At 35.8% G+C, this 16517-nt stretch overlaps 1 protein-coding gene across 2 annotated transcripts in view; it reads right to left on the bottom strand.

The window, feature by feature from the left end:
• Positions 1-469: 469 nt before the first annotated feature.
• Positions 470-16517, bottom strand: part of PAN3 (poly(A) specific ribonuclease subunit PAN3) — a 131931-nt gene continuing 115883 nt past the window's right edge. For both annotated transcript variants that reach the window (XM_069080686.1, XM_069080687.1), the window contains 5 exons: positions 14475-14614; positions 12614-12743; positions 7359-7423; positions 4965-5103; positions 470-3466 (listed from right to left, as the gene is read on the bottom strand). In XM_069080686.1, coding sequence (XP_068936787.1) covers positions 3326-3466; positions 4965-5103; positions 7359-7423; positions 12614-12743; positions 14475-14614 — 615 coding nt within the window. In that variant the 3' untranslated portion in view covers positions 470-3325. The remainder of the gene's footprint in view (positions 3467-4964; positions 5104-7358; positions 7424-12613; positions 12744-14474; positions 14615-16517) is intronic.

Genomic DNA, 16517 nt, shown 5'->3' with positions numbered 1-16517 from the left:
ATGGCCTCAGACACTTGATTACTAAAATTCTAGTGAAAAAATCATGATTTTTAGAAGAATGGGATTACCTGAAATTGAATTTGAGATTCTTATAATTTTCAGAGATTCTATAATCTTAAACAAGTCAGTAGAGAAAGGAAAATATTCTATAAATTACTACACCAAGGTATACAAACAATGAAAGCAACCTATGCTGAGACTTTCAGTATGCAAATGAATAAGGAAGTTACAATCTGTCTTCCTATTGTTTACATTAACTATATGAAGAAACTAGGTATTACCTAGCAAGCACACAGACTATATAAAAATTTTAACTGAAATGATACAAATAATCTTATAAATCCATAGCCATCTTATATATCTTCAGTTGTATAATTCAAGAGCTAAAAATTCTCCAGAAATTTGTGTGAATCATAAATTAATACCATCATGGTAAATACTACATAATCTGACAGAAGGAAGACAACTGTATTTTTGTAATTCTTTATTAAAAATACTGCTGTACACATGAAGACTGAAAATAGGATTAAAGATGAGTAACACATATTGGGATCATGACATTAGAACTTAACATACAGGTGCTTTTTAGGGAAGCTGTTGATGTATGAATCACGGAAACAAGGTTGAAACCAAAAAAGAGGTACCCTCAAAAATATTTACAATGTAGTAAATATGTAACAGAATCTAAAACAGGTACAAAAATTTAAATGACCAACATCACATGATTTCTAAGGTTGCCCTTTCTGTGCTTTTATCTGTCAAAACAGGAAGGAGTGGAAGGATTATGTCCTTAACTTGTGACTGGGTTTTAGACATTGAAATCTTCCTATGAATGAAACAGATGAACTTTTAGACAACCTCTTAAATGGAATTACACAATAGAAAAGAAGGCTCCCCCAAAAAACACCTAAGCAGAACTTCTGACAGTTCTTGTTAAAATCATTCCCAAGAATGGACTAAATGAAAAAATAAATATAAAACAGAGCTTAAAAAATGCATTACCTGACACCAACTGTTTTCTGGCTGACAATATTTACTTATGAAAACATATCAGCTGTCTAACTTTTATTTTTAAACCAAGTCCTGAGGTTACTGGGGGCTGAAGCAAACTGGCATTTATGCTGCAAATACACTTGGGTTTGCGATTTGGACTTGCCTTGCAGAGGGAAGTTTGCTGGTCTATATAGAATGAGAAATTCAAGGCCTATTTTACCCCTGCCCTTTCTTTGCTTTCACAAAACATTGGTCCACAAATTAAATTTTTAAAGGTTCCCAAACCCAAAAACTAAATAGATGATCCCCTTTCATTTTCAAAGAAAACAATATTGGAAAAAATCTCCAGCCCGCTTATAAATTAAGCATTTCATATTTCTTCTAGAATACAAGTACTTCTTTTTTGTACAAAAGAATTACAATATGATTTGTCAAAAACATATATAAAAAGACAGCTGCTCTTCCTCAAATACACGAGCTAATGATAAAAGACTTTTGCATGTTAACTTCTGCAAATTCTTGTTCCTTTTACATTAAAAAGAACAGTATTGTGGCAATTGCTAATTATCCTTTTAATAGTGAACATTATGTTCTTTTTAAAATCCATCCAGATCAAATGCAACAATAATTGATTTTTTAAAACTCAACAACTGATGCTACCAAATGTGGATTCAACCACATTTCTTAAAATGTGTAAAGCGCTTCTCTAGTCTTCAAAGCTTTCAGGTGAAGAGAGATGCTTTTTCTTGATGCATATCTCAAGGCAGAGAATCATTTTTAAAGCTTATAAAAAGTGGACAGAGAAATATTAAAAACTTCTCTGAAAACTACAAATATGTAGAATTATTAAAATTGAAGTCAGTAACATCAGTTGCAAGTGCTTAGAGTCTGTCCTGACCTTTTGAGTTTCCACATTTTCTTCATAGTTGCGTGGTGAGCACCCAGTGCTATTAAAACATTCAGTGCTGGGAAAGGATACATAGTCTTCACTACTGCATTAAGAAAGAAAATTCCTATGTATTTGGCAGTCTTCAGTATCAAAGTATAGGTGTTTTATCTTTTACTATAAATTCCATGAATACCCAAGTTTGGCGGCAACTGCATGTCCAAATATTAAGAAAGTTAAGAGGAGGAAAATTCCAAACTTTTGAGAGTGACTTATTCAGGAATATTCCACATGGTGAGTTATTATCAAAAGCAATATTACTTTGGGCTAAGCAGTGACTGCAAAGGCACAGCAGATCATTATCCCTCCAGGTTCAGGCTGAAAAACTTCAAAAAGCTCTTGATGCCAGACTCCTGCTGTGTTCAGTTTAATCTTCCTAACAGTGTCTCTGTATCTGTATCCAGTGTAAAGTACCATAATAAAGCTGTGGTTCAAAGAACAGAACTTTATACAAAAAAAGTATACTGTAAATAACCTAAAGTGATACACTCCTGAACTTCAGGCCTTTTTTTTTTTAAAACACAATTTCTTTAAAAAAATTTTTCTCTATTAAAAAAATTGCATAAATGTAAATGCATCTGACTATCAGGGAAACAGACATACACTTTTTAAAAAGGCGCTGGCTGTATTTGGAGCAAACAGCTAAAGATGCTCCTTAATTACTGATGTTCATCCAAGTGTTTCAAATGACATTAATTTATCACTTTGCTCGGAAAGTACTTAAATCAACTGATAGGGGAATTTGAATCCATCAATTCAATGATACTTTGCTTTGTGTGTTCTTTTAAAAAATCTCCATCTTCTGGTTGGATAACTAACAGCGGATGGCATATAGAGCTTGCATTCAAAACTCCTATAAGGATTATGCACTATACTGTACTTTAAAGAAGGGCATTTCTATGAAATTATTTACCTGGTCCTTTATGCTATCCTGGGCAAATTATATCAAAATGAGCAAATTCTGCAATATCCTCAAGTGACAAAAATGTTGCCCAAAAGTGTCCTTGCAAATAGTTTCCCTTAATAAGTATACAATGTGGCAAAACTTCAGAGATCGGAAAAAAGTCTTAAAAAATTAAAATTAGTGCATATACAAGTGGAAAAAATAAAAGCAGGAACATCATGCACCTGCTGGTGTTCCTCACTCTAAAATAAATTCTTCACAGATAAAGCCTCCGGTGGCAGCCATCGCTCTACAATAAGGGAAACACTCTCCCTTTCAAGTAACTGTGTACCTGACTCAAGTGTGAGCAGCTCTGCTCACCTCCCATTTGCTTCCCAAATGTGAAATGAGAGGATGACTGTGATGACGACAACAACTCAGCGGTAGTGCAATTTGCTACGGGTCAAGTTCCTCAGCAATGTCCTGCATGCTTTTAGCAAATACTACAACTGGCCGTTGGCAGCTGCAATTAGTTCTTGAAAAGTGTTCTCAAAGCAGCGCTTTAAGTCACTATACGTCACCACAAGCACACTCTTCTCATCCCTGGAAATGAGGCTTATTTTTTCAGGCACACCAGCATCCAGCTGTAACAGGAACAAAAAATAGGAAATTAAAAGTGTGATTAAAAACAAAACAAAACAACCAACCAACCACACGTCAACCTCCTTAAAAGCTCCTTAGCAGGGAAAATTCAGGAGAAAAAATTTCTCAACAAATGCCATACTGGGGCAGCTGTGAATTCAATGTCAACTCACATTCCCCATCCCAAAGTCCAACAACACTGTCCTGAAATAAGCTTGTAATGAACCAATAATGGAGGCCACTACATCAGATTATAGACTTTGAATATCTTCAAAAGAAGGATATAGGCACCTGTTTTAAAAACCAGACCAAATAAATAAAATCCAGTTGGAAACTAAGAATCTGACAACATTGCCATGACTGGCTTTCACTCTCCACTCAGAAACAAAGATACCGCTTATTCCTCACACTTTATGTGCTGCTTCCAGATTCTGAGTTTACATACTGATATCTGTATGTCCTAGGTGGGTGTTTAAAGAGAAGGGTTCTATGATGTGTTCTAGACTCCCCCTCCCCATAAAACTCCTCTCAAACCACCTTCTGCCAAATCATGCACTTTCAAAATTACAAACCTTGAACTTTTTCCTAACTAATTCAACTCAACTCATGACTCCAATCACTCAAGCATTCTAACAACACCATTCTAAATGATTCCCATTCTCATTTCTTTATGGCTGTACCTGATCATTTACAGCTTTTGGTGTTTGTATTTTGAATTTCTGTGTAATAAGGGAAAAACTATAAGGATATGTAAAAAGTCTACAGTTTCTGTGAGACAGACTTTCTTTTAGTACCTTATATAGAGTAGCTGCTCAAATTGTGACCAATTCTCAAATTATATTTTATCACATGAAAAGCCTTATGATGTTAGCGATAATTGTTTTTAATTTTTTATTGGTTCGACTTCTTTGATTTCTCTGCTATGGGGAAATTACTGGTAAGGAAACCCCTTCTACCAATGGCTATCAGCAACTGCTTAGGAACTATAGTTTCAAAGGTGCCTGGGATCCAGAGAGATTAGTAAGTGACTTGCCCAAGGTCACTCAATCAGCATGGACTAGAGGCAAACCTTGAAACGAGGTACTCCTAATTCCAAAGATGGTAATGTAGCCTTTCATTTTAAAAAATACTTCATGAAAATTGTAACAGAGCACCCAAAAAAGATAAAAATGCATCAAAATAATAAATTTCATGGAATGCCAAAGGCCCCATAATATTTGATCCAAAAAGAGATTTCTTTAAATAAATTAGAAATTTATTTATAATAATAATAATAATAAATAAGTAATAATTTATTAATAAATTAGATTTGGTGCAGTCATGAACACCTCCATTCCACAGGGTAACTACAAATGAAATGCATTATTATCTTATTAAATTCCTCTAAAAGCTACAGTAATGGCAGATCCCTATTTTATTCATTTAAAAATCTTTTACAAAACCTAAAATCCAAATTAACAAGTGAAGAGTATTTACCATTTTAAAGTAGATACAGATTACCTTGTTAAGACAAGAAATAATGTGACTGAGGTCAATCCATGGGGCACCCGCTTCTGTCACCTGATGGAAGAGATGATCTCTAAAGAGTTTCAGCAGATACCTATCTCCAGTTTCTGACCAAGTGGGGTCCTTCTGAAACCTAGCAGAGGATTGATTTTTCATGTTAACAATAAAAATGATATACAAAGCACAAATTAATGCTTCAATATGGATGTGACTTATGACAAGAGCAACTTTTGTTTATTAAAATATTTTGAAGAATTTTTTCCATTTAAAACTTTATTAATTTTTGCAATTCCTTTAACAGTACCCTATAAAATAGAAAGTTATAGGCTATATATTTTTAAATGTATTCTGACATTCTTCAAAGCATACAGTAGTAGTAGTTATATATATATATATATATATATATATGTCTTTGAACATCACAATACTGCTCACTAATACTTGAATATTCAACATTTTAAAAAATTAGAATAGTAAAGCTAAATTTTAGTGATGCTCCTCATCTCTAATGTTGCTGTTAAATAGAGGTTCTTTTAAGAAATATTCAAACATGTTTGATTCTGTTGAAAGTCACTATAAAAGTGCTTTTGGATTAACTCGGTAGACCTGAATTGACTATCTTCAGATTCTTTCTTAAGACTTCATGTTCTCACATTACAAGGACCCTTTGAAAACAAAGGGATCTAAATTCTATCACTTATCTTTAAATCTTGTTATAAATGAAACTATGGCTCTTTGAGGAAGACTGAATTGTATTCTTGTTATCCTGAACTTTCCCCTCAAAAGACAAGCTGGGAAGAAACAAAAGAAAATAAGACTATTTAATCTGGGCAGAAAATTAGTTTGATAATCTACATCAGTTCAGTCCAAACCACTGGAAAAAAAGAAGAGAGAAAGTAGAACATGTTAATAGACTGGATACAGTAGGAGAGGCTAATGTGCTTCTAGTTCTCCCTTGCAGCTGGCAGGGGATCAGAGAAGGAAAACCCTTAAGAAGAGCCAAAAAGGCATTCCACTTCAATGGCAGGCAAGCAAAAAAGAAATGGGTAAAAAATTGGGATGGAACAAAAGCACATGGGCCTCTTTGCTCTTCAATGCACTGAGCCAAGCAGGGGGCTAAAAAGGAGACAGCAACAAAGATAAATTGACACTCAGGTTTTCCTTGGCAGAGCTGAAAAGGAATCAAAGCAAACTGTCGACAAAACATGGCCAAAGAACCACTAGTAAAACTGACAAAGATTCTCAGTGACTTTTTATTTCCTTCAAACCTTTTCATTTGCTTTTTGTGTCTCCCACCAAATCTTATGCTGTACACTTCTAATATAAAAGAACTGGGTCAATGATAGGAGGTGTGAAAACAGAACCGAAGATATGAAAACAATTATTTCTCCTCTTAAGGTCACCTTGAAAATTACAGAAGAATAGATCATACTTTTTTCACCTGATAAATTTCATTAATTATGGTTGAATAGAGTTATGACTTCAACACTCTACTGGAAAAATCCTAATGGGGTTGGGTGAGTTTGAAAAGTAGAGGGTAGATTATCATACATTTGAAGTATACCCTTTTAGCAATACTGTTTTATCTATCACCCACAGACAAGCAGGTGGTTGTCCATTTAATGTAATATATAACAAAAGACTATAAATTAGACTTCCCTTGATTATTTATGAAATGTCATTTATATGATACCCTTACCAGCTGTGTAACCCAATAAAGTCACTTCTTTGGTTTTCAAGAAGCCTGTGGTACACCCATTAACTTCTACACATCCCTACAGATATAAAATTAAACTTATCTTACAGATTAAACAGAAAATAAAAACTAAAGATCACTGTCCTGGTGACCCTAAGTTAATTTTTCCATATGTAACAGCATGGCTAAATCAGTTATAAAATTAACATCAATGGCAACTTTGGGAAAGGCATTTTAATAAAAAGAATGATGGAATGAATTTTCCTATATCATCCCCTTTAAATTTTTTCTAAAGTCTATCTGGCCAATGCAAATACTTCCTAAATATTGTTAAAAAGGAAGTCAGAAGTAAGTTCTATGATGTTCATTCTATTGCTGAAACCATAAAAACACAGTATTACTTTTAATTATTATGTTTCTCTTCAAATGGTAGATCCAAATTCAGGGACTACAACTGGTTTTTTCATAAAGTAGAAATAAAATATATATATACATATGCCTTTCTTTATTTGGGCTATGTCTTCAGTAAATGTTCTCAATCTAATACTATTTACAAACAATGCTCAACTTTACTTTCCACAATAATTTTTTTCCTTTTTTCTTCATGTTTCAGAAAGACACAAATTAACAACAACAACAATAGACAGTACACATCCATACATGAAGAATATCAATAAACTGCAAATCCTTACTCTGGTCTCTCATTGATGGTTCCCAATTTTGCTAGAAGCCTAAATAGTCTTCCATTCTGAACCTCCTAAAAATAGAAAAGTATGTTAATATTTTAGGTTTTTAATATGTAAATCAAAGAAAAACACTCTATAGTATTCTGTTCTATTTCTAGCCTGCACCCCTCTCCCCCATTCCCTTTCTAGTATCATCCCTTTGAGACACTTTCATTTTACCCTTTTATTTTTCTGTATGTACCTAACTGTAAGTTCCTTCAAGGCAGAGACTGTTTTTACCTTTCTTTGTATTTTCAGTATTCAGTGCTGTGTCTTACACACTTATTAAATGCTTTTTACCCATAAGAAAAGTCTACAATGCCTAACCTTCAGATTATGTTTTAAATTTAGATATACCCATTTCATTAAAAAGCATTCAGAGGGGGCAGCTAGGTGGCACAGTGAATAGAGCACTGGCCCTGGAGTCAGGAGGACCCGAGTTCAAATCTGACCTCAGACACTTAACACAAAAACAGCTAGCTGCGTGACCTTGGGCAAGTCACTTAACCCCAATTGCCCTCCAAAAAGCCAAAAAAAAAAAAAAAAAAAGGCATTCAGAAATCTATTTTAGATGGTTACTATATTTTGCTAAAATAACTTAAATTCCCTAAACTCTCCTCAGAAATTTAGGACTAGTCAATTCTACAAATTTTGTCAATTGTATCAATCTATCTTTTATTATTCTGGTTTACCCTGTATGATACCTAGATAGCAATCCTTGTCTTACAACCAAGATATAGGTTGTTTGCTACCTACTAGCTAAGCCTTCAATCCTGTTGAGAATAACACTATTCCTCACCAGGTCTACCCTACACCCATCTTCTAGGTCCATTCCACTGGGATCTGTGGAATCTAAGCTCAATTCTCAAACTCCTCTATAGCCACAAACTTTTCCTACAGAATCCTTTCCATTTCATCACTTTAAAATCTAGTTTTACAATGAAGACAAGACAACCTTCCAACCCTCTCCACTGGCAGGTACTCCCATTCCCAACAACTCAGAGGACCTATATGGGAGTGGTTGGCATCTTGGTGGTGAAATGGATACAGCAATAGACCTTGAATCAGGAGGACTCAAGTTCAAATGTGACCCTGGCCGCTTATTAGTTGTGTAACTCTAAGCAAACACTTCTGTCTTAGTTTCTTCATCTGGATAATGGTGATAATATTAACATCTACCTTTCAGGGTTGTGGTGAAGCTCAAATAGGATAATATATGTGAAGCACTGTGCAAACCTTTCAATGTCATAAAAAGGATATTATTAATATAATTTTTTAGTAGAGGTAGCACTAGTAGCAGCAGCAGCAGTAATAGTATTAATAGTAATATGTTCCTTGTTTCCCAGTTCTACTATCTAACAAGTCCTGTCAGTGATGTTCGTACAATCTGCCTTTTAAATGAATTTTCTTAAATTAACAGGTATTTATTTTCTCCCCTTCCCCTCCCTACTGCAGAAAAAAATAAAAGAACAACAAAACATGCATAGTCAAGAGAAATAAATTCCCACATTGGCCAATCTGTCAGTATCCAAGCTACTCTCCCAACTTATTCAATGCCTAACACTTTCCTCAAACAATTCTTCCTTCCAACCTATCCACTGCTCTCAACCTCAGGAACTTCAAATGCTCATGACAATCTAACACCTTCAAAATACAATTTTTACTCCTACTAACGCCTTTCCTACATCAATTGCTTCAGCTATAAACTGAGACAGTCACATCTTCAAACCTTATTGTCCCACAAGTGTCACATTGATTCCTATCTCCTAAACTTTGAAATTATACTCTAACAAAAAAGGCCCATCCTGACACTCTTTTCATCTTACACTAAACCTAAGCTTTACTCTCACTGTAATCACCAATCACAATCAAAGATTTCCCATTATCACCTAATCATCAAATTCAATGACCATTTTTCACATCTCATCCTCATTGGCCTTTGTTCATCATATGGAACTAATGACCACTTTCTTGTCTTTCTGGAAACTCTTCTTTCATGGCTGCTATAATATAACATTCCCTGTTTCTCCACTTACCACTCTAAATATTCCTTTTTTCCAGTTCATTTTCTTCCCAGTCTCTTAATGCTGATGATGTTCCTAGATTTTCTGTACTCATCCCTTTTCTACATTCTAACACCTGTGTCACTCTCATTCACCCACATTATTTCAGAAAGCTATCACTACTGAGCATAAGGCTTTGGCCTTGACTTCCATTTCCTGAAATCCAGACCCCCATATCTACAAATATTTATAAGCCTATCTCTATTTGGATGCTCCATTATAAACAGCAAACAAATCAACAGTGAAGTTGAAGGAGTTATCTAGATCCCAATAGGAATGGAGGAGCAAGGTGTGATCTAATTAGATAGAACTTACTTATAGTTGGATGTTTGTGCTAATTGCCAATTAAAGGCAGATGAGTCAACCAGCATTTTATTAATCACTTACTATGTGATTACACAGGCACTGTGCTAGACACTGGAGATATTTAAAAAAAAAAAAAAAGGAAAAAAGAGTAACTCCTAATTCCAAGGAGCTCACAATCTTATGAGGGAAACTATGTACGAACAGGATAAATAGGAAAAAAATCAATTCAGGGAAGGCACTAAGATTAAGAGGGATCAGGAAAATCTTCCTGTAGAGGGTGGGACCTTAGCTATGACTTGAAGGAAGCCAAGTCAAGAAGGTCAAGAGTTAGAGATGAGGGGGAAGAGGATTCCAGGCAGGGGGACCACCCAAACAAGGAGAATGCAGCACTTACCTTCACAGGCGTGGAGCTTTTAGTGGATGGCTAGCTCAGTATGTAGCATTCAAAAAACTAATGTTATTTGAGATGGCATTAACATAGCATTCAGAGTGAAGGAAATTATGTTTCTGTTGTACTCTGCTATGGACAGACTATTCTAGGCATCACATTTTAGGGTAGAAGTGTCCATATTATAAGTCATCCAGGAGAAAGTGACCAGGATGAAAAGGCTATTCCATATGACCAGATAAAGATATATAATGTTCAGAGCAGAGTAACCAGGAGGGTAATGGGTCTTGAGTTCCTGTCTTAGGAGGATCAGGTGAAGAAAATGGGGTTGTTTAGCCTAGAAGACTCAAAAGGAAACATGATGGCTATCTTCCAGGATGGGATCATATGAATGAGGGATGAAAATAGTTCTGTTTGTCCCCAGTGAGCAGAACCCAGAGCAATGAGCAGAAATTGAGAAAAGGCAAATGTTGACTTGCTGTGAGGAAAACTTCTAACAATTATTGCTATCTGAAAGTAGGACAGACTGCATTGGGAGACAGTGGGGTCACATTCCTTGGAAGCCTTCAAGCAAGAGTCCTTGGGAAGCCTTCAAGCAAGAAGATGCATGATCACTTCCCTATCTCTGTCAAAGGCACCACAATCTTGCCAGTCACCTAGGTTTATGACCTCAGCATTATTCTTGATTCCTCACTCTCCCTCACCTTATTTGTCTAATCAAGTGCCATTTCTTCCTCCATGACATCTCTGACTCTCTCCCTTCATTCAATCAGCTACTACATTTGTTCAAGCCCTCATCATCTCTTACCTACATTGCTTCAACAGTGCCCTACTTGGTCTCCCGGCCTCAAATCCCTCACCACTTTGGTCTCTCCTACACACTGCTGTCAGATTGATTTTCCTTAAGCAGAGATCTGACCACGCAGCACCCCTGACTTATCAACCACAGTGGCTTCTTACTGTCTTTAGAACAAAATATAACTGACTCTTTTTAACCTGGAACCAAATTCCCTCTCTAACCTCAAAGGACATTATGACTTGTCTCACATTCTGCAATCCAAACAAGCCCTCTCTGTTATCGGGTACAATGCCACATTTCCCACCTTTAGGGAGTGCCTCTGCCGTACCATACACTTTAATGTGCTCCCACTCTTTACTAGGGTCCCTCTGCTTCCATTATGATGTAGCTTAAACACCTCACAAACATTTCAAACTAGACTGTCTTAAAGGCATCTCAAACTAGATATCAAAAACTGAATGTATTATTTTCCCGAGAAACCCACTCCCTTACCAAACTGCCAAGGTTCTCACCATCCTTCCAGTCACCCAGGTTTATAAACTTGAGTTATATTTGACAGTTCATTTATATTCAGTCTATATAACCAACGAGTAAACAAATCCTGTCATTTATATTTCTACAATATTTCTTTTATTCTTCCTCTTTTCTCTGACACAGCCACCACTGTAGCTCATATCCTCATCACCTCTTATATGTACTACTTACTACAAGAGCCCCCAAACTGGTCTCCTGCCTCAAGTGTCTTGACTCTCCAATCCATCCTTGATACAACTGTTAAAGTGATTTTCCAAGTCTAAACTCTCCAGTTCAATAAACCCCAATGACTCTATTGCCCTATGAACCAAATATAAATTCCTCCCTTTGGCTTTTAAACCTACTTGCCAGCATCATGGTACATTCCTTCCCTTTACATTCCCTGCAATTGATTTCCTGTCCTTATTCTCTATTCTACATACATGATAATATCAAATTGGAGTTAGTGATCATTGACTGTGAGACTCCCTTTCCAACACATTCCACAGCACAGTCAAGCTGCCACCTTCATGCCTCTGTAGCTTTTCTCCAGTCCTTCTCTTTAAATATGACAGCAGTCTCTCCTTGTCCTACAATACCTGGTGCAGATTCCTGTCATGAGGAGGCACCTAATAGACATTTGCTGAACAGATTCAATGCTCCCTTCCATAATGATTCCCTACCTACCTTTTAAAACCTATTTAAAAATCGCCTCCTGCTTCTTCTAGTTGGCAATAACCTTTTTCTCTCAAATTCCCCGGCAATTCAGTTTAAGTTAGGTATATGTCACATCCTCCTATTAAACTGCAAATTTTACTAGGACAAGGATTATTTCTTTTCTAAACTATGCATTTCCCAGGATTAGCACAATGTTCTGCACATAAGAAATTCTTGTGGAATTGTAACTAAACTTCCAGATTATTTTCCAGAATTCTGGGGTAGCAACAGTATCGTGGAGAAAACAGAATGCTCAAAATGCATTAAAAATTTTTAAATAATATATGCTTAGTTTTGGCTAAAAGGTACTTTGAAGAACTACAGACTTTAAAATATTTGTGTAACATACCTTTCGATTTACAAATTGTTCTATGAAAAGAAAACAGCTTGCCATTTGTGGTTATTTTATGTATGTGTGGATGATTACTTTCTTTACCTTGGCTAGGTCTTCTTCTATGACATCATTTCTCATTTGAGCAGCATCCAACTGAGTATAGAATCGAGCACCAATCATTGGCATGATATCATTTACACTTCGTAGCCTGTTTTGGTCAGTCAGCAAATACCTATAAACAATAAAGATGAGTCACTTAAAGATATCACAATTAAATAGTTGTTATCATGCCAGTGTAAACATATTTTACAAAGTATTTCATCTTCTAAAAGAAGTTATTTCTTAAATTAAAATGGTCATATTTCTTTCCCCTATAAAATTTTAAGAACCAATGGAGAAGCAGAAAACATACCTTTCCTCTTAATTTCCTGCTGTCATGGAAATAAGAAGGGGAGGTTGGGTAGGGTCAGGTTTAAACTCTTTCCTTTCTCACACTCTTCCTCAAAATAATGCCTGATGAGAAAGCTGTGATGAACTTATATTGAAAACAAAAGCTTTTTTCTACTACTTTTGAATGACAACTTTCAAAACCAAAGACTGAGTTTTAATTCGCCTATATCAACTGAGTCACAGCTTTAGAAAGTTAAGACCAGTGTACTGAAGACATACCATTATTAATAAGCACCCTGGCTGTCACAATACTGTTTAGGAATCACTACTATCACAATTTGTGAAGGTAAAATATTTAACACTGAAACAAGATAGGGACAAATCATCATACCTGAATAGTACAGAATCAGTCAGACACCTGACACCAAGTAAACCTCCCTCTCTTGCACACCAGCGCTATCAATGGTAGTGCAATGTGGGAAGCCCCTGGTGGTCCACACCTAACAAAATGGTTACAGAAAGATCCCTGGCCCATCCAAGGCTATAGAATTCTGTCAGTTGGGCCAAGTTTAATGCCATAGCCTCAGTTTCCCCATCTGCAGACTGGAGGTAATATATACACAACCTACATCACAGGGTTGTTGTGGGAAAAGTGATTCTGAAACCTTAAAGAGCTATATAGATATGAGTTCTTAAATACTTGGAAGTTCACGTCTCTGAAACTACAGTCTCTTAGAAGGTTCTTACCAGCACTTAAAGGACTTTAGGATTTCCAAGTTACTTTGGGAAGATTTTAAAAGGCTTATTATTAGTTTAATGCAGATTTTCTGATATCTGCTATAGTGTCTTATAACATAAAGATCTAGGATGCCACACTCCTTCACAATTCCCCTGGATAATTTGGACCTGGAATAGACAATATATGATGGCTTTGGGCCATAGTAGACCTTCATCAAATCAAATTCAAATCTACTAGCCAGGGTAATCTTACAGGCCCTCTGAAGGCTTGATGCTCTATGGACATAGACCACTCCACTGGTCTGTCCTCTTCTGACATATAAGCACTTATATGTGCTTCTATCAAAAAGAGGAATTCTGGGCATCTTCCTAGAGACTGCCTAGTTGTCCTTTTGACCAACTTATCAGAAAACCTATTGAACTTAAAAATTAAAAAAAAATCTAATATCTATATATTGGGGTATTAATTAGAGCAAATATCTATAATAAAAAATTATCTACCTATAATAAACCAGTCTGATATGACTAACAGTAATAATTTCAGAAAAAACTCAATATGCTTTTACAGTTCCATGATTTTAATTAACTAATTTGATCATGTTTTTGCATTTATTCCAAGGAGAATATATAATTAGCAGTAATGATGAATAAATTAGAATGCAGCTTTCCTAAAAAAATAAATTGTAGTTTATTTTTAAAGGGTAAGTCATATAGGTAGTTTCACTATTAAAACAACACATGGAAAAGATGTCTGGATTAATTCTTAAGCCTACATTTTGGTCATATTCCATAGAGTCTATGATAATCTTTTTAGCTCATTGTATTTAAAACTTACAAAATCAGATTCTTCAGATCAGAGGAATAGTTGATTGTCACCAGTTCCATTGCTTTCTGCAAATTTTCCCGCTGAATTCCTGCCAAAGAGTTGCAAGCCAAAGCCAACACAACTTTTCCTAATGACATCAGATCTGCTTGCTGACATGAAAGAATGAACATAACTTTTAACTTTAATCTCATAGAGATAGATGTTTAATGCATTGATTATTACTTTGCCTTCCAGGAAAGAGCAATGGCACTTTAGTCATTTACATCAAGCAAGTCAAGAGCATTCAAAGTTAACTGCTGAATTACTGATTTCTTTAGGCTCATTTTCATAAAGCTGAAATTTTCCTATTAGAAACTGATTCACAAGTAGCTATAACTTGCTACACATGATTACCATGATTTGAAATATGAAATTTTATACAGCTCTACTAAATCTAGGGGATTTGTTCACTTGTCTGAAAAGAAGGTCCCACTGAAGAACATGATGCTGGCACTGTCAGTTTAGAGTCTGATCTGTCCACCAATTAGGATTCTGCAAAACTCACTGATATCCCACCTATCTTCATTTCTAAAGAACAAACTGCTTTAGGTATTCCTTTGCAGGTCTGAAGTCCTGTAACAATGCTAGTTTCTCTTTACAAGATTATCTTTTCTCTCCAACGCTCCAGATATTTAATTTAAGAGGATGTTTGTAGTAGGAAGTGATTTGGGGATGATCACCTCACATCTTAAAGGAAACAGAGTGCTCACTCCAAGCAAATCTAATTCACAGGCAACTAAGGAGAATGCAATGGAGAAGTAGAATATGCCCCATCAGATAATTTGGTTCATCCTATGACGTAAGATGATTCATAATCCAAACTAAAGGGATTTCACTGCTATAAGGAACTCCCCTTTACCAATGCATACTGGCATCTCCCCTAAATCTGAGATTTACGTTTTCAGAAAGCTTTCTAGGACATGAGAGGTTAAGTGACTTATCCAGGAACTTATTTCCAGTCTCTGTCAGAAATGGGACTTGAACCTAAGGGTTCCTGACCAGGTCTCTGTTCATTACAAACCATGCTGCCTCTCTTTCTGTCGCCTAACTATGAAGCTAAAGATTCACCTAATGAATGGATGACTACTGGCAGACATAATTATGCAATCACACTATATATAAAAATCAGATTAGTGACATCAAGATATTATCTAAAAGAAATTCTGACACCATATGCCACAACTTGCATCATGATATACTCAATGAGACACCCTAAGGTTAAAAACAAGTCAATTTAAGTAATAAAAAAATAGTATACTAACATGGGATTTCCCCCAGTTTTATAAAAGAAAAAATACTATTCTTTAAATAGATTATATAGATTAGATTAACAGTGGGGATGGAATATTTTGAAGGTAAAGATTTACCTTCATGATAAGTGGTATCAGTAGCCTAGCAAGGGGAGGGAAGTGAAGTGTCACCAGACATAAACCAACTTAGGGAATGTGTGCAATTATATATAAATATATATATATATATATATGAGTGATTCTGGTCAGGTGTAAGATTTTTGCTTAATGGCACAACTTTGGGAGCCTGGGTTGGGCTGGGGGCAAAAGGGAGGGAGAGCAGGGGGAAAAGAAGAAGAAAGGAGAGAAAACATTTTCTGGGCAGTTAGGTGGCTCAGTGGATGAAGCACTGAGTGGAGTCAGAAAGACCTCAGCTCAACATTTTCCCTCAGGCACTCAAATACTACTAGCTGTGTGACCCTTGGCAAGTGACTAAAACTCTCTCAGCCGCGGTTTCTTCACTGATTAAATGAGAAGGCTGAATGTGATGGCCTGTAAGGTCTCTTCTAGCTCTAAATCTATGACTTTATGAAAAGACTCTTGCTCCTGATACTGACATCTGGGGTACACTACTATGTAGACAGTGCCACAAGTAGGGAAAGAAAAATGTCTCCTGGGTCACTTAGATTTTGGGATATTGAACTAAGAGGAAAAACAATTCTAAGTTATCCGATTTCATAGTAAAAGCCCAGAAAATGTATATAACAGAGAACAGGTTATATGT

This window comes from Petaurus breviceps, unplaced genomic scaffold (genome assembly GCF_028583685.1).
Source record: "Petaurus breviceps papuanus isolate PSGF00001 unplaced genomic scaffold, PetGlider_PUasm1.0 91133, whole genome shotgun sequence".
Classification (NCBI taxonomy): domain Eukaryota; kingdom Metazoa; phylum Chordata; class Mammalia; order Diprotodontia; family Petauridae; genus Petaurus; species Petaurus breviceps.
This window is presented reverse-complemented; position numbering and strand designations above follow the sequence as displayed.